Source organism: Leopardus geoffroyi, chromosome E1 (assembly GCF_018350155.1).
Source record: "Leopardus geoffroyi isolate Oge1 chromosome E1, O.geoffroyi_Oge1_pat1.0, whole genome shotgun sequence".
NCBI classification, from domain to species: Eukaryota; Metazoa; Chordata; class Mammalia; order Carnivora; family Felidae; genus Leopardus; species Leopardus geoffroyi.
In genome coordinates, this window is record NC_059330.1 from 17,558,981 (window position 1) to 17,582,675 (window position 23,695).

General features: G+C 54.7%; 1 protein-coding gene across 32 annotated transcripts in view; it reads left to right on the forward strand.

Moving 5' to 3' along the window:
- MYO18A (myosin XVIIIA) overlaps window positions 1-23,695 on the forward strand; it is a 102,706-nt gene that overhangs the window by 49,193 nt on the left and 29,818 nt on the right. For 11 of the 32 annotated variants that reach the window (XM_045487860.1, XM_045487865.1, XM_045487840.1 and 8 more), the window contains 21 exons: window positions 1,017-1,094; window positions 2,478-2,513; window positions 4,283-4,370; window positions 4,574-4,680; window positions 4,790-4,966; window positions 5,324-5,537; window positions 5,896-6,038; window positions 6,655-6,755; window positions 7,611-7,674; window positions 7,905-8,049; window positions 8,379-8,399; window positions 9,533-9,544; window positions 10,160-10,336; window positions 10,561-10,651; window positions 10,950-11,142; window positions 11,880-11,966; window positions 13,916-14,057; window positions 14,213-14,372; window positions 15,364-15,550; window positions 15,850-16,093; window positions 20,619-20,728. In XM_045487860.1, coding sequence (XP_045343816.1) covers window positions 1,017-1,094; window positions 2,478-2,513; window positions 4,283-4,370; window positions 4,574-4,680; window positions 4,790-4,966; window positions 5,324-5,537; window positions 5,896-6,038; window positions 6,655-6,755; window positions 7,611-7,674; window positions 7,905-8,049; window positions 8,379-8,399; window positions 9,533-9,544; window positions 10,160-10,336; window positions 10,561-10,651; window positions 10,950-11,142; window positions 11,880-11,966; window positions 13,916-14,057; window positions 14,213-14,372; window positions 15,364-15,550; window positions 15,850-16,093; window positions 20,619-20,728 — 2,577 coding nt within the window. The remainder of the gene's footprint in view (window positions 1-1,016; window positions 1,095-2,477; window positions 2,514-4,282; window positions 4,371-4,573; window positions 4,681-4,789; window positions 4,967-5,323; window positions 5,538-5,895; window positions 6,039-6,654; window positions 6,756-7,610; window positions 7,675-7,904; window positions 8,050-8,378; window positions 8,400-9,532; window positions 9,545-10,159; window positions 10,337-10,560; window positions 10,652-10,949; window positions 11,143-11,879; window positions 11,967-13,915; window positions 14,058-14,212; window positions 14,373-15,363; window positions 15,551-15,849; window positions 16,094-20,618; window positions 20,729-23,695) is intronic. The other 21 variants (XM_045487872.1, XM_045487856.1, XM_045487859.1 and 18 more) reach the window with 10 other exon arrangements.

The window sequence follows — 23,695 nt, forward strand, 5'->3', positions numbered from 1 at the left end:
CCTCATGAGGTGTAGGAGGGAGGAGTCAAGTTTCACCACTGCTTCTCCCACCTGTTGCAAGCTCTTCTGGCTAGAAAGGGGGGGGGGGAGGGGGAAATGGGAGTAGAGCAGCCTAGAGGCCCTCCCTGCCGATGACCTCCTGGGTCTCCCAAGGTCCCAGAACCTGCCGGGTTCCCCGCTCCATTCCTCCTGGGTTTTGCAGAACTTCGAGAACAGGAGGCTGCAGCCGCCCCAGCCCTGCCGGCCTGCTCTGAAGCAGGGAAATCAGTCCTGGCACACGGGAGTTGGCAGGGGTGTTTGGGCCTCCCGGGAAGGCTGTGAGGTGTACTGTCAGCCCCTGAGTAGAACCTATAAGTAGCCAGAGAGAGTCATGTGCCTGTTCCCTGGCTTGGCTGCCATCCCTCCGGCTCCCCATCCCTCTCACTAGGGTGGAGTTGAGGGGCTGAGATGTGCCCTGAGCTGAAGTTCAGCCACCTGTCACCTGGGCCTGGGGCAGGGGCCAGAGGGTGTGGGGAGAACAGGGTCATCCTAGTGCCGAAGTAGTTAGGACTGTGAGAAGAAATAACCCCAGAATTTCCTCCCCCCACCCCCATTGGATAATTTAAAAACTCAAGTTGGGGGCTGTCTGGGTGGCTCAATCAATTAAGCGTCCGATTCTTGATTTCAGCTCAGGTCGTGATCTCCAGTTCGTGAGTGTGAGCCCCACGTTGGGCTCCAAGCTGAGAGTACTGAGCCTGCTTGGGGTCCTGTCTCCCTCTCTCTCTGCCCCTACCCCGCTTGCGTGCTTTCTCTTTCTCTCTCTCTCTCTCTCTCTCCTCCACCCTCCCTCTCTCTCCCTCTCTCAAAATAAATAAACTTAAAAAAAAAAAAAAGACAGCTCAAGTTGGTGCCTGGCTTGCCTCCCTGACCCTACTCCACCTCCCCACTGGGTCCCAGTGGCTTCCTAGGCTAGAAGCTTGGCATGCTGTGCCCCCCACTCCTCCCCAGGCCAGGACTAACAGTGGTTTAACCTCTAGGCAGGAGCTGCCGCTGAGGTCCAGCTGACCCCCGCAGAGGAGGCCCACCAGCGCCTTGAGAGGATCTTCACAACTCCTGTAATGCCACCTCACGTGTATGGTTCCCAGGCCAGGGGGGACGGGGGGAGCACCTGAATGTGGAAGGATGGCTCCATGGCAGTCTGGGGGCCCTCACGTGGGCTTCTCACCTGAAGAAATGAGAGAAGGGCTCTGCAGAGGGTCTGAGCACAGTGAGGCCTGTTCCTCTAGGGGACCCAAGGCCCTGCGCCGGTGGGAGGGGGCCCTTCGTGGCTGTGGATCCAGCCCCTATCTCTGGCCCCATTCTCTTGTCCTGGAGAACATGTCTTGGCACCAGGGCCTGGTGGACGGTGAGGCAGGGAGCTGACTCTCCCCTTTTTTGATGCATTGGCTTTTCAGATGCGGGTGGGGCCAGTTAACTCCTTGTTTATTCCTTATAGGCAAGGTCCAAGGTGTAGCTGTGTCCCCTTCCTCTTCAGAAAGGTCTTTAAGTAACTAGACAGAGGGGCACCTGGGTGGCTCAGTTGGTTAAGCATCCGACTTCAGCTCGGGTCATGATCTCACGGTTCATGAGTTCAAGCCCCATGTCGGGCTCTGGACTGACAGCTCAGAGCCTGGAGCCTGCTTCAGATTCTGTATCTCCCTCTCTCTGCCCCTCCCCCGCTCAACTCCATCTCTCTCTCTCAAAAATAAATAAATACAAATTTTTTTAAAAAGTAATCAGACAGAAAAAGAGAGGCAAAGTCTGGCCAAAGGGTCTACCGACAGTCCCTTGGTTCTTGGGCAGGTTGCAGATGGAGTGCTGCCTCTGCTTGTGGTGTGCCCTTCTAGGAGTGGTGCAGGGGTGCAGTGGGGGGTTGAGGAAAGGGTCTCAGACTTGGGGCTGCTAGTGGTCTTGTTCCATGAGACTTGCCCTATGGTCTTGTTCTGTGCAGGAGTGACAGCTCTGATGTGTTTGGAGGCCAGATAGAGGGGAGCTAGGCTGGCCAGGGCCCTGGAGAAAAGGCCAGAGCTACCCAAGGGGCCCGGGCCCTGGGTGTGGTGAGGTGGCCTGGCAAGCACACAGAAGAGGAGCCTAATTCAGAATGCACTGGATGTCCCACCCGGGACAGACTATGGCCGGAGGCAGAGTGGCATATCATGCCCAGGCCACAGTGAATGACTTAACAGAGCAGCTACTCAGAAGTCTGTTGATAGCAAGTGTCTCTTCACCATGCCGGGCCCCGCCTTCCTGGTCTGGCTTCTCCTTGACTGGACACAGTTGACCTGCCCAGGCCAGCTTCCCATCCTGGCGCTAAGTTCCTCCAGCCTCCACCCTGCACCTTGGGCAGCTGGAAAGTGCCCGCCCACTTGGCCCAGAGTGCTTGCTGAAGGGTTCATGCCAGTGGTCTACTCATCTTCACCCCTCTTTGTCTCTCTCTCTTCTTTGCTTGCTGCTGGCAGCTGGACCCTGAGGCCGCCTCTCCTGCCCACAGCCAGGTAGGGTGCTCCTGCCCCCTTCAGGAGCCCTCCGCTTCCTCCAGTGACCGCCTTCCACCCCTGGCCTGTACCTGGGCTGGCGTCTGTGCTCGGGCCTCATGCTGGAGTGTAAGGCCTCTTTTCCCTTCCGGCTCCCACCCTGTATCTGGGGGGATCCTTGGGGGAGGCGGTGCCAGAAGTTTGAAATGGGGCTGTTCTGTGTCAGGCCCTTGGGAGGTGTCTAGTCTGAGCGCCACCACTTGAGTTTGGACTTGTGGCACCTGGGTTTTAACCACTGGAACCCAAGGGCCTGGCAAGAGTTTTGGTTTCTAGGTGTTTTAATTCCTCTTACTCTGGATAGAGAAAGCTGAAAGGCTGAGCCCCTCCCACCTCCCACCCTCCTTCCCAAGCCAGAAGATGTGGTATTCTTTGGCTCCACCTGCTGGCCAATTTGGGAACCTATCTTTGAATTAGCTCTAAAGGATTCGTTCTAGGCCAGGACCCTGTGATGTCCCCTTCTTCATCAGGTTCTAAGCAACTGACCCGTAGAATGTGTCCAGTCGAGATGAACGTTTAACCTGTATCATGTGATTTGGAAAAAAAGAAAACATTGATTTTTTTTTTTTTATAAACTTACATTTCTTCAAATATAAAAAACTAGCCTTTTTTTTTTTTTTTTTCATGTCTTCATTTAACAATTTAAAATGTTGCCAGCCCCATACTGGTTCTCCTGTTTGAAGGGTGATTTCCCTGGTCATGATTCCCAGAGCCTGGGGGCCACGCGTACCCTTCTCTCTCCAACGGGGAAGGGCAGTCAGCGAGGAAGAGGGAGTTATCTGAACCCAGAATCCAACCTGGGAGTAGAACCCAGATCTCTTTTTCGTTCAGCTCCAAGAAATGTGACAAAGAAAATATGTATTATGTTTTCTTATCCTTTCCAATCCCTCACACAGGGGGTCAGTATCACAGAGCAGCGTCTGTACCTCGGCCTCAAGGCTTGTGAGGGTGGGGGACTCTCAGAGACTGATGGTGGCTCACAGCTGTTCCAGTGCCCAGCCATGTGGCATACAAGTCTTTTCCTGTGTTTGGCAAAACACTGCTGCACTTCCGTGCCCCCCTCATATGTCTGGCCGTGCTATTTTATGGCCTTGGCCTTCTGAGGAGGCATGGAGGAGGAGCGGAAAGGCTGGCGTGTACATCTGGGCACTGCTCCTTGCCCAGCAGGGCATCCTCTGGAGGGAAGACCAGGCCGAGACTAGGATTTAGGACCCGTATATCACTTTGCAGTAAAAAGTCCACAGTAGACACTTCTCGGGTCTTGAGGAAGCGCCCTTTCCCACCTCGAGACAGAGGCTGGGCATGAGAGGTCACAGTAGCAGTGGGCGTTGGCTCAGGGAGAGGGGTGTGGGCTCAGCACACCAACCCTACAGGGGAGGTGGGGAAGAGGGCGGCTGAAGGCAGAACCTGCTGGTTTGCTTTCCTACAGTCTAGTCTTCTCAGGGCTCGGGTTCTGAGTGTCCCTGTCCTTCCAGACCCTCAAGGCTGGCATGGTCCCTAACTCTGTGTCCTTGTCCTCGGGGCTCCTCAGGCCCATCCCCATCCCCTGGCTTCCCCACCTTCTTCCTCTGACACTTCCAATGTCCCCTGTTCTGTGTCTGCCACCCGACTGTCCCCCTTACCAGGTGGCTCATCTGGAAGCACTTCCCCTCACGTGTCTCTTCTCTTCTGTCCCGACTGTTTTCCAGAGCAAGGTCTGACTATTTATTACCCCCCCCCCCTTCCTCTGATAGGTGAAGACAGAAGAGCAGATTGCAGCTGAGGAGGCCTGGTATGAGACGGAGAAGGTGTGGCTGGTCCATAAGGATGGCTTCTCTCTGGGTGAGTCTGGGGAGGCCCAGAGTGCAGATGCCTGGGCCTCTCAGGTTTCCGGGCCGGGTGTGCCTTCTGGGTCTGGTGAGGCATGGGTGGTGAGTGAGGAGAGGCTAGTGATATAGTAGGGAAGAGACAGGACCACAAAGGGCCTGAAGAGGGTGGCAGAGGCTTCCCGGGCCTGTGTCTGACTGTGTGTCCCTGCTCTGTAGGCAGTCAGCTCAAATCTGAGGAGCTCAGCTTGCCAGAAGGCAAGGTGCGTGTGAAGCTAGACCATGATGGCGCCATCTTGGATGTGGACGAGGATGATGTGGAGAAGGTTTGCAGGTGGAGGGCACAGGAAGTGGGCTGGGCAGGGCAGGCCTGTCCACTGGCAGTGCCGACAGATTCTGCCTCTTCAGTGCCTGCCTGCCTGTCCTATCACACAGGCTAATGCTCCCTCCTGCGACCGTCTAGAAGATTTGGCCTCGCTGGTGTACCTCAATGAGTCCAGCGTCCTCCACACACTGCGCCAGCGCTATGGTGCTAGCCTGCTGCATACGTACGCTGGCCCCAGCCTGCTCGTCCTCAGCCCCCGTGGGGCCCCTGCCGTGTACTCTGAGAAGGTGCGGCACCCACTAGGCGACCACGCTGCCCCATGGATCCACCCACACACTACCTACCCCACCTTCCCTGGCTTTGCTCCTTCCCTTTGGCGTCCCACTGGGCTCTTGTCCACTCTCACAGTTGAACTTGGAGCCGTTTCAAGGGGTGGGGACATGAAGCCCTCCCCGTAACCTCTAACAGAGGCCGGGACTGTGCTAGTATCTGCATTTCTATGCAAGGCCTTAGCCTGGGAATCCCTCGACAACCCCCGCCCCGACAGTGAAAGGCCCAGAAAGATGTGGACCTTGGGGGTGAGGACTGTCCAAGTGTGACCAGCTAAGAGCCTGCCCCTTCCCGCCCTCCCCCTCCCACCCAAGGTGATGCACATGTTCAAGGGGTGTCGGCGGGAGGACATGGCACCCCACATCTATGCCGTGGCCCAGACCGCATACAGGGCAATGCTGATGAGCCGCCAGGACCAGTCTATCATCCTCCTGGGCAGCAGCGGCAGTGGCAAGACCACCAGCTGCCAGCATCTGGTGCAGTACCTGGCCACCATCGCAGGCACCAGTGGGAACAAGGTGTTTTCTGGTGAGACAGGCCACCTGGAAAAACTGAGAGGGGCTGGGGATGGAAGTGCCTCGTAGGCGTCAGCTTTGTTCTCCCTGGCTTCTCTGTGCCCTCAGACCCCCTCTGTCCCTGGTCAGTCTGGCCTGAGTAACTCTGAGCCTTTGTGCGCTGGGGGAATAGGCCCTGGGCAGGAGGCTTTCCTGATGGCCCCTGGGCCTCTGGAGGCTTTCCTGATGGCTCCTGGGCCTCTGGAGGCTTTCCTGATGGCCCCTGGGCCTCTGGAGGCTTTCCTGATGGCCCCTGGGCCTCTGGAGGCTTTCCTGATGGCTCCTGGGCCTCTGGAGGCTTTCCTGATGGCTCCTGGGCCTCTGTTCTACAGCAGAGAAGTGGCAGGCTCTGTACAGCCTCTTGGAAGCCTTTGGGAACAGCCCCACCATCATGAACGGCAATGCCACTCGCTTCTCCCAGATCCTCTCCCTGGACTTTGACCAAGCTGGCCAGGTGGCCTCAGCCTCCATCCAGGTGAGAGGACACTCAGGGTAGTTAAGAAACTGGCTGCCTGGTTTCAGGCTCCCTCCTGTGCCTTATTTTCCCGGGATTCTACCCAGGATCCCCTCCAGCAGGGATGGTGTGCTCCGCCCCGAGCTGTCACCATTCTGCCCCCGCCGTGTCTTCTGCCCCCCCCCCCATGCTTCTTGCCCCGGGTGGGTCCTGGCTCAGCTTCCTGCCCAACCCTGGGGTTGGCTGCACCCTACTTCTGGGGGCCCTGGCCCTGTGTTCAGGGGTTTCTCTCAGGCTAATTTCACCCAAGTAAGACTTGCTTGTCAATAAAGTAAGTTCCAGCCGAAGCTGGTCCCCTTCCATGCTAAATGAAATATTTTTCCACAAAGTGCCCAGCTCCCTGAGAAGACTGTGCCTGGGGGCTGGGCAAGGCACCAAGGCCCCTCTGTGAGCTGGGCCTATCTCCTACCCCCTGGCTTTGGTTTGTGCCCCAGGGTTGACCCTGTGGTGATCTGGCCTCTGGTTGAGAGTAAGCTGCACCTGCTTGCTCCCATGGGCCTTGTTCTTTCCGATGTGGGGTGGAGAAGCTTGACTTGGCACCACCCTCCTTGCCCATACCCTCTATGCTGTGCCATAGACGATGCTACTGGAGAAGCTGCGTGTGGCCCGACGCCCAGCCGGTGAGGCCACCTTCAACGTCTTCTACTACCTGCTGGCCTGTGGGGATGGCACCCTCAGGTGAGATGGGACAAAGGAAATCGGGGAAGGTGCTCTGGGTTCTAGCTCACTGATGAGCTCCCGGACCTTGTCACTTGACTGCATCCCATACCGTTTGTTTATTGTACGCTTGCTACGTGTTAGGCTCTGAGGTAACTGGGGGTGGTGAGATGAATGAGCCATGGGCTGTACCCCACAGGAACTCCTGGGTCCCGGGCACAGAGTCCTGGCTATGTGTGAGGGGCACAATTGATGCTCCCGTGTTCCCAGGGTCGAGCTATGACCTCTGCTACGCCAGGTCTGCAGAGGAAAGCACCTCAAGATGCAGGTGGTCAGGGACTTGCCTATAAGTCACACAGCTAACGTGGGGCTGAGCTGTTATTTGAGTTCATACTGGAGCCGAAAGCCCAGGCCTTTTTCTGTGCCCTCCAAGCTGGGCCTCCTGCCCCCCATGTTGGCTCATCTACCAGGCTTTTCCCTTTAGACCTTCAGACTTGCTTTGTTCTTTGAAAGAAAGGATTAATGATAAGCCTGAGCAAGCAACCCCAGGACATTATCCTCCTTAACTCTTCTTGTAACTGAGAGCCTGGTCTCTGTCCTGGCTGGACTCGCGCTTCAGGCAGATTCCTGGCTCTCTTTCAGGGGTCTGTCTGGACACTCTCCCCAGAGCATCTCTGATGACATGTCCTAGGGAGATTGGTGCTCTGACCAGGCCTTCAGGCCAATTAGGGAAGGCGGCGGCAGCTGGCCTGACAGTAGGGCATGACGGGCAGACAGGACTGAGAGTCTGGAAGCTGAATCTGTCTCCACCCTGGTAGGGAGATGGCCTTGGCGTGGGGACCAAGCACTGTGCTGATGCCTCATTTGTACCCCTAGGACAGAGCTCCACTTGAACCACTTGGCAGAGAACAATGTGTTTGGGATTGTGCCACTGGCCAAGGTGAGGGGCCTGTGGGGACTAGGTTGGCAGTCCTGGGCCTTGGGAGCAGGGGAGTAGGGGAAGTGACCTGGAGAACCCCACGGGAATAGCAGGAGCCCAGCCCCAGCTGGGCAGCTCTCCCCAGCCCTGCCCTCCCCGAGGGTCCAGAAGCATGGGGGTATGCCGGGAGAGACAGAGCCCCCCCCCCCACCCCCGAGGTGCAGTGCCAGCGTCCCCTCCTGTCCCTGCAGCCTGAGGAGAAGCAGAAGGCAGCTCAGCAGTTCAGTAAGCTACAGACCGCCATGAAGGTGCTGGGCATCTCCCCAGATGAACAGAAAGCCTGCTGGCTCATCCTGGCTGCCATCTACCACCTGGGGGCTGCAGGCGCCACCAAAGGTAACCTGCAACGGGTCCCAACAGCCTGGCTTGTTGCCTGGGAGAGCTTGTGGAGGCCCTGCCACTCGCGGTTTGTCCTCACCCAGCACAGATGTGTCTGTTATCACCCTCTGTTGCGTGTGCCTCTTCCCAGTCTCCCACGTCAGAACAGGAGGCTCTGATGCCCAGAGAAGGATCTCTGCCCCTGGACTTGGATGGCAGTAATGCAGAGCACTGTGAAGAGGGGGGGTGGGGGGGGGGCAGGATTCGGAGGCTGAGCGGAAAGAGAAGGGCCCTAAGTCCGAGCAGTCCCCTTGGAATAACTCTGCTTCTTGTTCCCTTCCTGACAGAGGCCCCCGAGGAGCAAGCCGGTAACTGACCTTGGCCCCTCCCTGGGGTGTAGGGGCCACCTTGTCCCATCTTGGTGCTTGCCCTGGGCTCTGTCTGGGGGCTGGGCTTGTTCTGTCACAATGGAGGGGACTGGCCTGGGAGAAGCCCCAGGTTGAGCGGGGAGAAGGTGCCTGCCGGCTGTGAGGCTTCTCGGAGTCCCAGGCATAGCTGCTTCTACTTGTGTTGCCTCCAGATCCTGGGGCCTCTCAGGATGCCCTCCTCGGGGCTTGGATGGGGTAGGGTGGGCCTGCTTCGTGGGGCTTTCCCAGGCCAGTTTTCTCTGAGTCTTCCCTTTTCTTCACTGGTTTGGTAGAAGGCATCTCTTCCTCTTGCATATCCAGGTGGGGGCCACTAGGGGGCGGCAGGCACCGTGGTAACGAATGGGCTGTTGCTTCCGCACTTGAACTTGGGGCTTGTGAATGGCTAGAGCTTGGTCTGGCTTGGAAGAACTCTGCTGCCTTCTTCTGAGATTACCTTGACGGCTGGGCACTCTGAGCACCTCTTTGCCCCTTTCTCCCCTTTCTCCGAGGGATGCTGCCTCTGAACAGCCTCTCCGACTTTGGCTTCATGTTCCTCTGGGATGTGAAGAGCCCCAGGCTGCTCAGCAGGAGCGAGAAAGCACTGGTGGGCGGGTGGGTGCATGGAGGAACGGGCGTTCAGGTGTTAGGTTCCTTATGATCCCAGCAGGTGGCATCCCTGCCAAAGAGGAAGCAGGCTCTGAGTTAAAGAAGTTGTCTCCAGACTGCGTAGGTGGGCAGGCGGGTAGGCGTGTGGCTGTGTCTTGAGGAAGTTCTTTTGCTCTGAGGCGGTGACAAGCCCAGGTTTCCTATAACCCTGTACTGCACGCGGAGAGCTCTGGGTGTGTGTCAGCAGGGTCTGTTACCTCCTCAGAGCTTCCAGTATTTCCCAGAGGGTGTGTGTGTGGTGTCTTTGTAGGTCTCTATGTGACAGCGTGTCTCGGAGTCTGAATGTGGTTATGTTCTCTTGCCTGCTCATCCTCACAACCCCCCACCCCCCATGGTCCCTTCCCGTGGGCCTGGCGGGCTCAGCTGATGACTGTTTGCTAACACGCTGTTTTTCTTTGCATGCTGCATGCTGGTCCTTTGCCTTACAGAAGCTGCTGAAGGTAAAACCTTGTTTCTTGTTAGCTTTCCCTAATTGCTGTGATTAGACACATGTTGGCTGAGGCGCGACTGTCTGCGTGGGCTGTTCCCTTTCCCTGGCAGCTCTTTCCACTTCCCCACTGGTGGGCCATGGGTGGGTGTTTGTGGTCTCCCCCAGCAGACGCCTGGAAGTAAGGGAGAGGGTATTCTTGGAAGGGGGAGGCACTGGTACTCCCCCATGATGTGTCCCCCACAGGCACAGGTGGTTCTGGTGCTCATTAGAGATGGGTTGGCTCCTCTTCGGACCGCCCCACCCCAAGTTGGTACCCCTGAGGCCAAGTCCTCTAAAAGCGATCATCAAAGCTGCCTGGGCGCCCTCTGGCGGCAGCATCCTGGAGTTACCTCCTCTTTTAGGACCTGCTCATTCTCACTAGGGCAGGGGACCCAGGAAGTGCTTGCGGGCAGCTGCTGGCCGTCCCTGTTTTGCCTAAAGCCCTTCTGGTGTCATCAGGGCTGGTTTTTCCTCCAGAAGATGTTCACTCCCCAGTTGTTGGCCATGGGAGCCAAAGGGCCCCATGGTCATCAAGTGGACTAAGGAGAAAGACCCAAGATGCCAGATCCTTTTTTCTACCCCATAGCTGGGCGCAAGCAGTTTGCCCGCCACGAGTGGGCCCAGAAGGCCGCATACCTGTTGGGCTGCAGCTTGGAGGAGCTCTCCTCAGCCATCTTCAAGCACCAGCACAAGGGTGGAACCCTACAACGTTCCACCTCCTTCCGCCAGGGCCCTGAGGAGAGCAGCCTGGGAGACAGCACAGGTACCATGGGACCCTTGGCTGGTAGATGTGATTGGGAGGCCTCATCCGGGGCTCATTGCAGTCTTCTCTGGCGTGGGGAGACTGCTGGGGTGAATAGGTGCTTCCATCAGAGGAAGAGGCCCAGCCCCAGGGCCCCATGCTGACTTGACCCGGGGTGGGTAGAGAGCATACCCCGTGGGGATTCCCAGGGGGCAGGAGGTAGAGATGATGCTCTTGCCCCACAGGCCCCAAACTGAGTGCACTGGAGTGCTTAGAGGGCATGGCGTCTGGCCTCTACAGTGAGCTCTTCACCCTTCTCGTCTCCCTGGTGAACAGGTGAGTGCCAGGCAGGGCCCAGGAGCTGACCAGCTTCCTGCCGTGACAAAGGTGGGAGTTGACTGATACCTCTGTGCTGGTGTGATTGCTGAGGTGGAGCCATTCTCCGCCAGCAGAGGGCTCATTGTCCTCGCGGGCGGCAAAAGGCACATCCTCCCCACCAGGGTCGTGGGCACCTGGGCAGGGTGGAGATCTGGCTTGGGGCAGAACATGGCTGCCTGGGCGCCATAGGCAGACCAGTGGAGCGTGTTGAGTGGTACTGCCCTGGCCAGCTCTGACCCAGGCTCTCCCTGTGAAGGGCTCTCAAGTCCAGCCAGCACTCACTCTGCTCCATGATGATTGTGGACACTCCGGGCTTCCAGAACCCTGAGCAGGGTGGGTCGGCCCGTGGAGCCTCCTTTGAGGAGCTATGCCACAACTACGCCCAGGACCGGCTGCAGAGACTCTTCCACGAGCGCACCTTTGTGCAGGAGTTAGAAAGATACAAGGAGGTAGCACTTGACCTTGCCTCTGCCTGCCCCCGCCCCACCCCCACCCCGGCCCCCAACTTCACTTCCCTGGCGCCCGCAGGGAGGGCATCTGTGGAGAGAGAAGGCACCACCTTCCCCACCGGTGGCTCCCTTCCTCGCTTTCGCTCTGTCATTTCTGTCTCTCTGTGTTCTCTGGAGTGGTAGTCTTGTCCTGCCCCAGACTGCATTCTTACCCTGTGGAGAGTTTGCTCTCCAAGAAGCTGCGCCTGCATTCGGGGTCCCTGAGAGCCCCTCTTTGCCCACCCTCAAGGCACCCACCTAGGCCCCGTGAATTCCTGCCTCCACGTGTGTCAGGCCTGGCCTTCCCTGTCTGTCTCCTGATCTGTTAAGATGCTGATTAGCTAGGGCCCCTTCACGAAAGGGTGTCCCACATGGAACAAGATCTAGAAATCCCACCTCATGTGGAGGTGAGATGAATGAACTGGGGAGCGTATTTACCTTGGATGAGAGAAGATATACGAGGCAAATGACAGCTGTCTTCAAGTGTTTCGAGGGTGATGGTGTGAAATCGAGAGTAGGGGTATTCTGCATAGTCTAATCAACTGGTGCGAATAATAGGAATATGCGACTTTACCTCAGTATTGAAGAAGGTTAAAAGAATTTTAGCTGCCCCAATCCCAGCGCCCCCGCCTGGCCATCACAGAGGGCTGCACCCCTCAAAGGGCCTGTGCTCACGACCTCTCTCCCTTTCTTCCTAGGAGAACATTGAGCTGGCATTTGACGACTTGGAGCCAGCCACGGATGATTCTGTGGCAGCTGTGGACCAAGCCTCCCATCAGTCCCTGGTAGGAACTCCAGCAAGGGCCTGGGCTGGCCTTTTCTCCCCTTGTCTGTTCCTCAACCTCAGTCAGGCCCTTGCTGTTGTAACCTGCTGCTCAGCTGGTCTGGTCAGGAAGTGGCACTTCCTTCTGCCCTTGTGCAGTGACAGGCTTAGCCCCAGGTGTCTGAGCCACAAGGGAAGATGTGACCTCCTCCCTTAACCACCTCGGGCTCAGGCCCTGTCCTGTGACTGGCTGAGCCAGGAACTCTGGTGTCTCCTCCTCGATGGTGAGGGTTCGACTGGACCCAGAGGACATAGTCATCCCTCCCACTGTCCCCGAGAGACTGGTGCAGCCAAGCAGAACGGGCGAGGAGTCTGTGCAAGCAAGGAATCTGTGCCTGGCTATATATGTGAGCCCTCACCCCTCAACCTTAGGGGCAGGCTTTGTCACACTTTGGACTAGTATCTTGGGTACTTTGCTGCCTGGGAGACCGGCCGGCCTGATGAACACTTGGCATTTGCTGATTGTCTTCAGTTAGGGACGTTTCATAGGGGCTTTTCTCAAGAATTGGCATTTTTGCTAGGCTCCCCTCCTCTGCTTTGAGCCCTGCCTCCCTCTCCCTCTTCCTTGTGGGAAGGCCCTGCCATGCTACAAGGGCATGGGGCCCCAGGGAGATTGAGTGTCCTCCGGGACAAGTCCTTAAAGTGCCCAAGTTCCGTGTCTCCCCAGGGAAGCTTGGCTTTGCTTTTCCTGGCACCTGGGTTCCTGTGCCGGCCTCCGTGAGAGCCTTTGCCATTCCCAGGAGGTGTGGGGAAGTCAGTCCGTGCGGCTTAGCAGTGGCAGTGGCTCAGACAGTGTGTTCCCTTCTTTGCTGTCCCTATCTGATGGGCCTTAGCATCTCTGGAACAGGGACCCCTCGGTGCTGAGCCTGTTGCACACTGTCCTTCATTGCCCGGTCCTGCCATGCAGCTCCAGCCAGTCTGGGACCTTAGCTGCCCTTCAGCGCTTGGCCACATTCTGCTTCCTCCTGAGAATCACACAGGCTCCCTTGGGCAGCCATGGGATGGGGGTGGGGAGGAGATGCAGGAAGCTGGGTTCAAAGAAAGGGAAAATGGCACTTTTCTTACTTCTCTTGTCCCCCAGTCCCTAAAGGCCAGGTAAGCATGGGGGTGTGGGGGCGGTTCTGTCTTCTTGCTCAAGGAAGACTTGGAAATGCTGTAGAAAAGACACCGTCAGACCAGGTGTGGCCACAGACCTGGTTTGTGTGGCCTGCATAGGGTGTTAGAAACCAGAATTCAGTATTTCCACCTTCTCTTGAAAAGCTGGAAGGTTTATCTGCACTAGGCCAGTGTTCCTCCAGGACAGAAGTTGGCTACAGCTGATTGGGAAATAGCCATTTCCCTCAGATGGGGACACCTGCTAGGCAGTCACCCAACTCCTCCCATTTTGGCTGTTACATCTGTTAAGTCGCCTGTCTTACAATTTGGACGCTCAAGTTTATGACCCTGCAGGAATCCCCCCTGCAGTGCTCTGAGCCCTCTCCGCGTCCCCCCACCCCCCGCTGCCAGGGCGCCCAGGGTTAACCCCAGCCATCACTGATTGACTGCTTCCTTCGGGCCATGCCCTCTGCCCAGGGACCTCCCAGACTTCATCTCGTTTAGTCTGCCTGGGAGGTGATGCCCAGGGAGTGAGGGCCACACAGCGTCACTTCCAGGAGGGTGAGGATGGTTAACAAGAAGACTTCAGCCTTTGGTGACTTCAGACACGACTCCTAGGAACTGTGTTTTGCTGTGGGCTTCTCTCTCTAGTCTCTCTCAGGCTCCCTCTTTCTCCTTGCTGCGCAGCTGCTCCACAAGGTGTCAGCCGTGAGTGGCAGGAGCTGCGATGCACGTGCGTATGGGTGGCGTGTCGATAGTGTGTGGTCGGGCCAGGGGCTCCGTGTGACACGGGGGCATTTCTTCACTTCTCCGTAGGTCCGCTCACTGGCACGCACCGACGAGGCAAGGGGCCTGCTATGGCTATTGGAAGAGGAGGTGCTGGTGCCAGGGGCCACTGAGGATGCCCTCCTGGAGCGCCTTTTCTCCTACTATGGCCCCCAGGAGGGTGACAAGAAAGGTAGGTGGTACCCCTAGAGGGCTCTTCTGCTACCCCTCGGAAGGACCCACTATTATACGGGTCTAGATGGTACTGTCTGGAAGGGCTCACCGGGTCCCTGGGCTTTTTTGGGGCCTGTGCCCTGATGATCTGAACCTTACTTCTCCCACCCTCAGGACAGAGCCCCCTCCTGCGCAGCAGCAAACCCCACCATTTTCTCCTGGGCCACAGTCATGGCACCAACTGGGTCGAGTATAATGTAGCTGGCTGGCTGAGCTACACGAAACAGAACCCGGCCACCCAGAACGCCCCCCGGCTCCTGCAGGACTCCCAGAAGTAAGGACACCACTCACTCTGCCACGTCTCGTCCCCAGGGCTGGTTTTGGCCTCCCTGGTCTAAGAGGCCCCCTCACCAGCAGGGTTGATTGCCTCTACTTCCTGAGAGGTGACAGCCAAGGTCACTTGGTCTTGAGGGCCTGGGAGTGGCCTCCTGGATAGAGGTGGGATGGACATGGTTGGAGGGACCTATAGTTTGAAATCTGAATAGCACCTCCACGTTCTTCATAGAAGGCAGGAGTAGTAAACACACACACACACACACACACACACACACACACACACACACAAAACAAACAAAAACTTTAAAATGGAGTGCCTGGCTTGGTCACAAAAGCATGTAACTCTTGATCTCAGGGTTGTGACTTCAAGCCCCACAGTGGGTGTAGAGATTACTTAAAATACCATAAAAATTAAAAATTTTAAAAGAAGGCAGAAATAGCCTTAGAAAGCCCTCAGTCATACAAGGCCTGTCATTCATTTGTGTATTTAGCAGATAACTATTGAGCACCTGCTCCTTGACTGAGACTCTTCCGGGTGCCTGGCAGATAGCAATGAATAAAACAAAACTCCCTGCCCAGTTGGGGGGTGGGGGGGGACAGGGGGGGAGAGCTCAGATAACAACCAGTAAATGTCATATGCAGATTCTATGGCGTGGCAGAGGATGCTGGGCTCTAATCTCTCCTGCCACACTGGACCTCTGCCCTCCCGGGTGATGGACAAGAACAGATCACTCCACTCTGTTCAATGCCTGCCTACCCCTAGGCTTCTGTCCCCCTCCACCCAGTGGTTTTCTCTTCTTCCTGTTCGAAGATTTGTCTACAGTTTCTCTCTAGGGTGCGGGACATGCAGCCCCAGGCCAGATAACCCAGGCCACTGGCCACGATGATATGGGGCTTTTGGGGGTGTCCTAGGAACTGGGAGAAGGAACGGCCTCCACTACGCTCTCAGTGAGACTTCTTTCCCTCCTTCGCCCTTCCACCTCCGGCAGGAAAATCATCAGCAACCTGTTTCTGGGCCGGGCAGGCAGCGCCACGGTGCTGTCGGGCTCCATCGCGGGCTTAGAGGGCGGCTCGCAGCTGGCGCTGCGCCGGGCCACCAGCATGCGGAAGACCTTCACCACGGGCATGGCGGCTGTCAAGAAGAAGTCTCTGTGCATCCAGATTAAGCTGCAGGTGGTGAGTGTGCCCGCCCAGGCTCCGGGGCCCTCTCGGGGCTTCTCTGGCCGTTCTAGGCACACTCAACTTACCTGGTGCCCACTCAGCATCCCACTCTGACTTGACTGCTCTCTTTTTTAAGTCCTCTTTTCGGTACGGCTGCCTGAGTGGCCACGCAGGCCGAGTGAGGGCATGTCTTGGCCATTGGTGGGACACCTGCCATCCCGTGGGGAGCGGAGATGCTGATGCCAGTCCCAGCTCTCCTGACCCCCGGCCGGGCCATCAGAATCCACTGAGGCCTGCCTCTTTCCCTTTGGCAGGACGCCCTCATAGACACCATCAAGAAATCAAAGCTGCATTTCGTGCACTGCTTCCTGCCTGTAGCAGAGGGCTGGGCTGGGGAGCCCCGTTCTGCGTCTTCCCGCCGGGTCAGCAGCAGCAGCGAGCTGGACCTGCCCTCGGGGGACCACTGCGAGGCTGGGCTCCTGCAGCTGGACGTGCCCCTGCTCCGTGCCCAGCTCCGCGGCTCCCGCCTGCTTGACGCCATGCGCATGTACCGCCAAGGTGGGCCTCCCTCCCTCTCAGCTACTGCTTCTCTCTTCTAGAACTGGCTCCTGCCCCTCCCCACCTCCCAGATGGGGCCCATGGGGCTAGAGGGGTGCTGCTTCCCCCTCTGGGCCCTAGATCTCTTTCCTCCTCTGGTGCCTGCTCAGTGGGGGTCTCTCCAGCCCAGGCTGTTCCTTTCTCTTTTTCCTTCCACCTGGCTGACCCCCTTCCTCCTCCTCTCCCTTCTCTATTCCAATCCTCCTCACCCCCGCTCCCCTGTTCCCCACGTGCCCTATTCACACAGCTCCTTCTTTCCCCCTTCCCTGCTCTGCCCACAGCAACAGACCCACTCAAGCTGTCTGCTTAGTGGTGCTAACTACCTCCTAGAGCAGGCTGGTGGCTGGGCTGCACCCCCGATGAGAAATGAGGTGCTAAATTTTTCTGAAGTACGTAAAATTCCCAAGAAAGGTCAGACAGACCCTTTTTATGGACCCATCGGGAGGAGGTGATGGAAAGGGTGAAAGTAATTAGCACAGTTGACCCTTGACTAACTGGTTTTGAACAGTGTAGGTCACTTATATGCGGACTTTTTGTAGTATGGTACTATGCCTGTCTTTTTGCTCCCTTGTGACTTCCTTAACGACATTTGCTCTCTTCTAGCTTACTTTATTGTAAGAATATGGTATATTCTACACATAACACATGACAATGTGTTCATCGACTGTTTCTGTTATTGGTAGGGCTTCCAGTCAACAGTAGATTATTAGTAGCTAAGTTCTGGGGTGGTGGTTGGGGAGGGGGGGGAGAGTTAAAAGTCATACTTGGATTTTTGACTGCACAGGGGGTCAGCACCCTTAACTCTCATGTTGTTCGAGGATCACCTCTAGTTCACATCTTTAGAGTATTTACGTACACCAGGCACTATTCTGAACTCGTCATAGACATTAACTCATTAATTTTCCCAACAGTCTCATAAGCCATAGGTGCTATTACCATCCCCAGATGAGGAGACTGAGGCTTAGAGATGTTAAGTGGCTTGCCTGGGGTCACACAGCTCTTGAGTGGTACAGCGAGATTTGACCCAGGTGGACCAGCTTCCAAGTCCATGCCTCTTGAGTAGGGCTTCGTTAGCCTGAGAAGTTAAGGGTTGCCAGATTTCTGCCCTTTTTCCTTTTGATAGAAGAACTGGCAGGGTCCCACCGCCCATAGCCAGGTCCCCTTGAGGCATCCCCATGGACTCCATCACTTTTCCTTAGCAGCCAAAGCCAAAACACGGGCTCCCTGCCCTGCTCTAAATAAATCATTGATCTGTCCCCACGTCTTGATATGGAGTTGGTGTTTATTATTTCAAAACCAGATTGTTACCGCTCTGAACCAAAATCAATGTGCTTTACTCAAACAAGCAGATCGATGAGGCCAGCAGCGGCAGGCCCCCCTCCCCTCGCCCAGTCCCCAGCCACCATCGATAGCGCTGATGATTAATTAAGATGCCAGGCGTCCGGACCTGCTATCCTGGCCCATCAATTTAATTGCAATTCAGATACAATCAATAGCTCACTTTGTCTTGGCCCCTCAGCGGCCCCCGCCTCCTGTTTCAATTATCGGGCACACGCATCAGCCTCATCTCCCAGTTGGAGGGTTTCCCAGAGCTGGCTAGGCCGGTGGAGTGGAGCGAGCCCCCGACTAGCTGTCAAGAGCCCGGCTTTGGAGTCCAGTTCTGCCTCTAGCCGCAGCCTCTGTGACCTTGAGCAAGCCGTTCGGTCCACCTCCTCAGCCTCAGCTTCCATGCCTGGAAGATGAGTTGTATCTGCTCTAAGACCTCTTTTCAGTTTAAATTCTGTGAATCTGTAAGAGTGGCTCTCGTGGTCCTCTGCCACAGGCTCTGGTTCCCTCAAGTGGCTCGGGGTAACTTCCTCCTGGCCACCATCCCGACCTCGCTCCAGGCTAGAAGCCATCTGACCCTTGCCCTCACCTCAAGCCTTAGGGAGGTCTCTGCTAGAGGTGACACTCTTCAGGGAAAGAGAATCTATAAGTCTTGGTCACTCGGCCTAGGGCTCAAGGTCAGGATAGGAGCACTAAGGGTGCCCTTTCTGTGTCCTGCTTCAGTGGACTGAGGAAAGGAAGGTAGCATTTTATTGAACACCCATTATGTGAGCCACACTGTGCTTTCTACATATTTTGTCATTCAAGCCCCATGACTACCATGCAAGATAAGTGGTAGGTCCACCATTTAAAGATCAGGAGACCGAGAGTCAGAAATGTTGAGTTGGGAATGCAAGCTGGTGCAGCCACTCTGCAAAACAGTATGGAGGTGCCTCAAAAAATTAAAAATAGTTTTACGACCCAGCAATTGCACTACTAGGCATTTATCCAAGGGATACAGGTGTGCTGTTTCGAAGGGACACATGCCCCCCCCCATGTTTATAGCAGCACTATCAACAATAGCCAAAGTATGGAAAGAGCCCAAATGTCCATCAGTGGATGAATGGATAAAGATGTGGTATATATATATACAATGGAGTATTACTCAGCAATCAAAAGGAATGAAATCTTGCCATTTGCAACTACGTGGATGGAACTGGAGGGCATTATGCTAAGTGAAATTAATCAGAAAGACAAAAATCATATGAGGACTTTAAGAGACAAAACAGATGAACATAAGGGAAGGGAAACAAAAATAATATAAAAACAGGGAGGGGGACAAAACATAAGAGACTCATAAATATGGAGACAAAACAGAAGGTTACTGGAGGGGTTGTGGGAGGGGGGATGGGTAAATGGGTCAGGGGCACTAAGGAATCTACTCCTGAAATCATTGTTGCACTATATGCTAACTAATTTGGGTGTAAATTTAAAAAAATAAAATAAAATAAAATAAATGCTATTTACAAGTATCCTCTAATCAGTGAATGGATAAAGAAGATGTAGTATATATATATATATATATATATATATATATATATATATATATATATATATATGTATGTATATATATATATATATATACACACAATGGAATATTATTCAGCCATAAAAAGAATGAAATCTTGCCATTTGCAATGACATGGATGAAACTAGAGAGTATAACGCTAAGCAAAATAAGTCTGTGAGAAATAGACAAATACCATAAGTTTTCAATCATGTGGAATTTAAGAAACAAACGAGCAACGGGGAAAAAGAGAGAGAGAGAGAGAAATCAAGAAACAGACTCTTAACTAGAGAGAACAAACTGATAATTGACCAGAGGAGAGAGGGTTAGGGAGGGTGGATGAAACAGGTGATGAGCACTGGGTGATGTATGGAATTGTTGAATCACTATATTGTATACCTGAAACTAATATAATACTAGATGCTAGCTAACTAGAATTAAAAAAAAACCTAAAATGGAAAAAAGTACACCAGTCTAAAATTAAAATTTTGTTTTTCTCTCTGTTAAAAAGACTTTCTTAGATTATTGATCTGCTCTTGATAAGAAATCACAACATTTTTTTTTCTTTATCTGCCCAGAAAAACAAGGTTTCTATATTTGTTTTTATCAGATCTCTAATTACCTAAGAAAACTAAAACTTATCGATATTAAAGGAGCTGAGTTTTGCTAAAAATTATATAACCTTCTATAGAATCTCTTAGTGCCATTTTGGTTAAAACTTAAAACTTAAGTTGTATAATGATCCGTAATCCTATTTAGGCATGTGCTTTCAAACTTTTTGATATTTTTAAAAAAATTTTTTTTATGTTTATTTATTTCTGAGACAGAGACAGAGCATGAGTGGGGAAGGGGCAGAAAGAGAGGGAGACACAGAATCAGAAGCAGGCTCCAGGCTCTGAACTGTTAGCACAGAGCCTAATGTGGGGCTCGAACTCACAAACTGTGAGATCATGACCTGAGCCGACGTCGGTCACTCAACCGACTGAGCCACTCAGGCGCCCCCAAACTTTTTGATATTTTTAACAAACTTCCCAAAACTTTACATTCTAAATAAAGTTTTTTGTGACTCAAAAAAAAAAAAAAAAGAAAGAAAGAAAGAAATGTTGAGTGGGTCACCCAAGGTCACATGATGCTAAGAGCCAGGGTCAGGATTCCAACCCCAAGCCTGTGCACTTTTCCTCTCAGCTACTCTCTGTTGCCCTATTTTCTGTTTCCTTATTAAGCCCTGAAGACATTGTTCTCTCTGGGTTCGAACAGAGTCATAGACTCGGAGCCTAGAAAGCATCTTAGAGGTCATCCCGGCTTCCTTCTCCAGGTGGTCCGCCATCATCCGCTTGCACACCTCACTGACAAGGAGCTTGCTTCCTTCTAAGGGAAACTGTTCCCTTTGTAACCTTGAAATCCCGCTGGAGGGCAGCCTCCTGTCCCTTGCGCCTGCCTCTTCCCTCTCCACCCCTCTTTCCTGGGCCTGCCTCAGCCACAGCCTCTCCTCCCCCTTGAGTTTCTTCCCCTTCCAGTGACGTCCCTGCGTGCTACCTGGGTGCCAGTGGCCATCGGGCGTGCCGGGAGCAGACGGGGTGCTGAAGGACCGACTCTGGACCGCCCTCTCTTTAGGTTACCCTGACCACATGGTATTTTCCGAGTTCCGCCGCCGCTTTGATGTCCTGGCACCACACCTGACCAAGAAACATGGGCGCAACTACATCGTGGTGGATGAAAGGCGGGTAGGTCTGGACCCCAGATTCCTCTTCAGACCCCACTCCAAGCGGCTACCTTTCCTCCCCTAGAGAGAGCCAGGCTGGCCCTTGCTCAGGCTCCTGGTTTTGGCCGACCGGGGCTGGGACAGGGGCACATGGCAGCCAAGCTGTGGCGGTGGGGAGAGGGCAGCCTGGGGAGTCAGAGAAGAGCACCCCCTCTGGAGGCCAGCGCTCTGGCGAGCTGGTCGTCTAAGAGCCTCCCAAGTGGCAGATTGGAACTAATGTTTTGGGTGTACCATTGGTAGCACCTGGGCCCTTCAGCCTCGACTCCCACATCACGGACTGGTTCCCACAGCAAGAAGCTGTCCAGAGGTGAGGCAAGCATCCCTCTTAGGGGGAAGATTGGTGTGGTAAGGCCTCCCAGGCCAGGGTAAGCCGGAGGCTCCTGGGCCACTTGTCAGCACAGGGTGGTGAACTCATGGCTGCAGAAAGGGAGGCCTCCCTGCCATTCTGGGCTATCACGCAGGCTATCACTCCCCAGAGGAGCCCTGCAGACAGCCAGAGGGCTCCTTGAGCAGAGGACCCCTCTTTCACCGTGCTCTGGCCTCAGGCTCCCAGCCTGACTCTGAAGGCATCTCAGACCCTACCTTGGCTTCCCTAAGAGGGAGAATGGGGCCAAATGGGGCAGAAAGCCCCCGTCCCCTTGCCCCCTGAGTCACAGACCCATATTCACGGAGGCCTCTAAAACTTCTTTCCATCCAGGACTTGCCAGTGTCCTGGGCAAGCTTGCTGTGGATGTAGATGACCCAGCCCCCCTCTGTCTGACCCCTGACCTTTATTCCAGCCTCCCACTCCTGGCTACACCCAGCACCTTATCATCCCTGGAAACACTTCAGTTCAGAAATCTTAAATTCTAACGTGGCCTTCTCTGACCACAGCCCTCTACCTGTGCACCTCACTTCTCTCCTCCTCTCAGGACCCTTGCTCTTTGACCCTGTTGAGACCTCTCGCTTCTGGACCCCACTCCATTCCCTTCTAACTTTCCTTCCTTTTCCACTCAGCCTCAATGCCGTGGTCCAGCCCTCCCATCACTTGGCCTTCGTCACCCTCAGCTCTCCTGAGCCTCCCATGGCACCCGCCCCCCGTCCATGCTCCCCCCCCCCCCCAAACAACACACACACACACACACACGGGCCAGACTTCAGGCATCTGTGCTCCTCCGTTTGGGACTCCCAAGAGCTGTGGGAGAAAATTATACAATTGGGTAGACTTGAAGTCCTACAGGTTCCTGGCCTCCAGCCTCAACGGGGCCCTTGACATGGCCCAGCAAGTTTGTCGTATGCCCCATCCTTCCCTGGCCCCTATTCTAAGCTCCTTCCCTGCTGTTCCATTCTCCATCTTTCTCCTCAAATCCCCCCCTACCACACCTTCCCACATCATCCGCCCAGCAATTGACCTTGCCTCTACATGCTAATAAAACTGAGGTTCCAACTTCCTCCTCTGCCTTCTGTACACTTCTCTTCAGGTGCCTCCTTCCTCAGCCCTCCTGTCCGGGTGGGAGAGGTAGCCCTCCCCTCATCCAGTCCCTTCCTTCTGTGCTTTGGAATCCATTCCTGGTGGCTCCCTGGAGGCCTGCTCCCTCAGTGGTAATTGTTCTCTCTCTCTCCTGTTCCTTCAGCCTCTCCTTTTTCTGTCCACAGAGAAACATGCTGCAGACACTGTGCTCAGAAAGGAGGCTTCCGTCAACCCTCTCTCACCCCAGACTGTTGTCTGTCACTGACCTGCCCCCATCCCACCGCCATCCATCCCTCCACCCTCAGCTGCCTAGATCCTGGCCCTGACACCCCGGGACCGGTCCCCGATTGCCCCGTGGCCTCCATGTTGCCAGCGCTAATGGGCACTTTTCTGTGCTTCTTGGCCCATGTGACTCTCTTGACAACTCTGTTCTTTTGGAAACATTCTCTGCTCTGTTTCTTTGCTGCCACTCCTGGCTTTGCTCTGGCCTCCCTATTCTTTCTTTCTTTGTCCCTCTGAGCTTCCTTTCTTCTACCTCCCCCTTCCTTTAAGACGCTCTCCCTGGATGTCCATGTTTTCTATTCTACAGCCTCTTCCTGGGCAACCTCATTCACACCCATCACTTCAACTACTGTCTACGTATTGACGACTCTCAAATCAATACCTGCAGCCCAGGCCTCTCTCCTGAACTTCAGACGTGCATTTCTATCTAGCCGTTTTCTGGACTTCTCTACCTGACCTTATAACACCTCAAACTCAGAGCGTTCAGACCAAACTGATTCGATTCCATCGCCCCCCAAACCTACTCTTGCCCTTCCGTTTCCTACCTTGGAGAATGGCACCATTAACTGTTTAGCTACAGAAGTCGGAAACCTCAGTCATCTACCCTGCCCTCTCACATGTGGCAAGGCTCTGCCTCCTTGACATCATCTGCATTTCCGCCTCTTTCTCTTCCCTGTGGGTCAGGCTCTAGCCTCCTCTCCTATGAATTACTACAGTAACTGCCTAAGGGATCTCTGTCCGTTCTCCCACCGTGCGCCAGCGGGATCACTGAAAAAAGGCAATTCTGATCATGTCCCTCCTTGAGAGAGCCCTCTATGGGTTCTCAAAGCACACAGGCGCCTCACCCTTTGGCTACTGCCCCCCTGTCTAGTTGCACCTTAGCTGCCCTATCCCCTTCACTCCTGCTGTACTCAACTGTCTGGTTTCCTTGGTGCATTCTTGTAGTCTCCAGGCCTTTGCTCATGCCCGTCCGTCTGCCCGAAATGCCTCATCTCCTACTTTGGCTAATTCTTACTTGTAGCTAAAGACTCAACACAAGCAACACCTCCTCCAGGATGCCTTCCATGGTTCCCTTGTCTGACCTAGCGCCTCTCCTCAGTGTACTTCACTAATTCACTTGTTTCACCCCCCAACAAGACAACTCGTTCCTCTCGTAGTCATCTTTACGTCCCCAGAATCTAACACAGTGCCTGACAC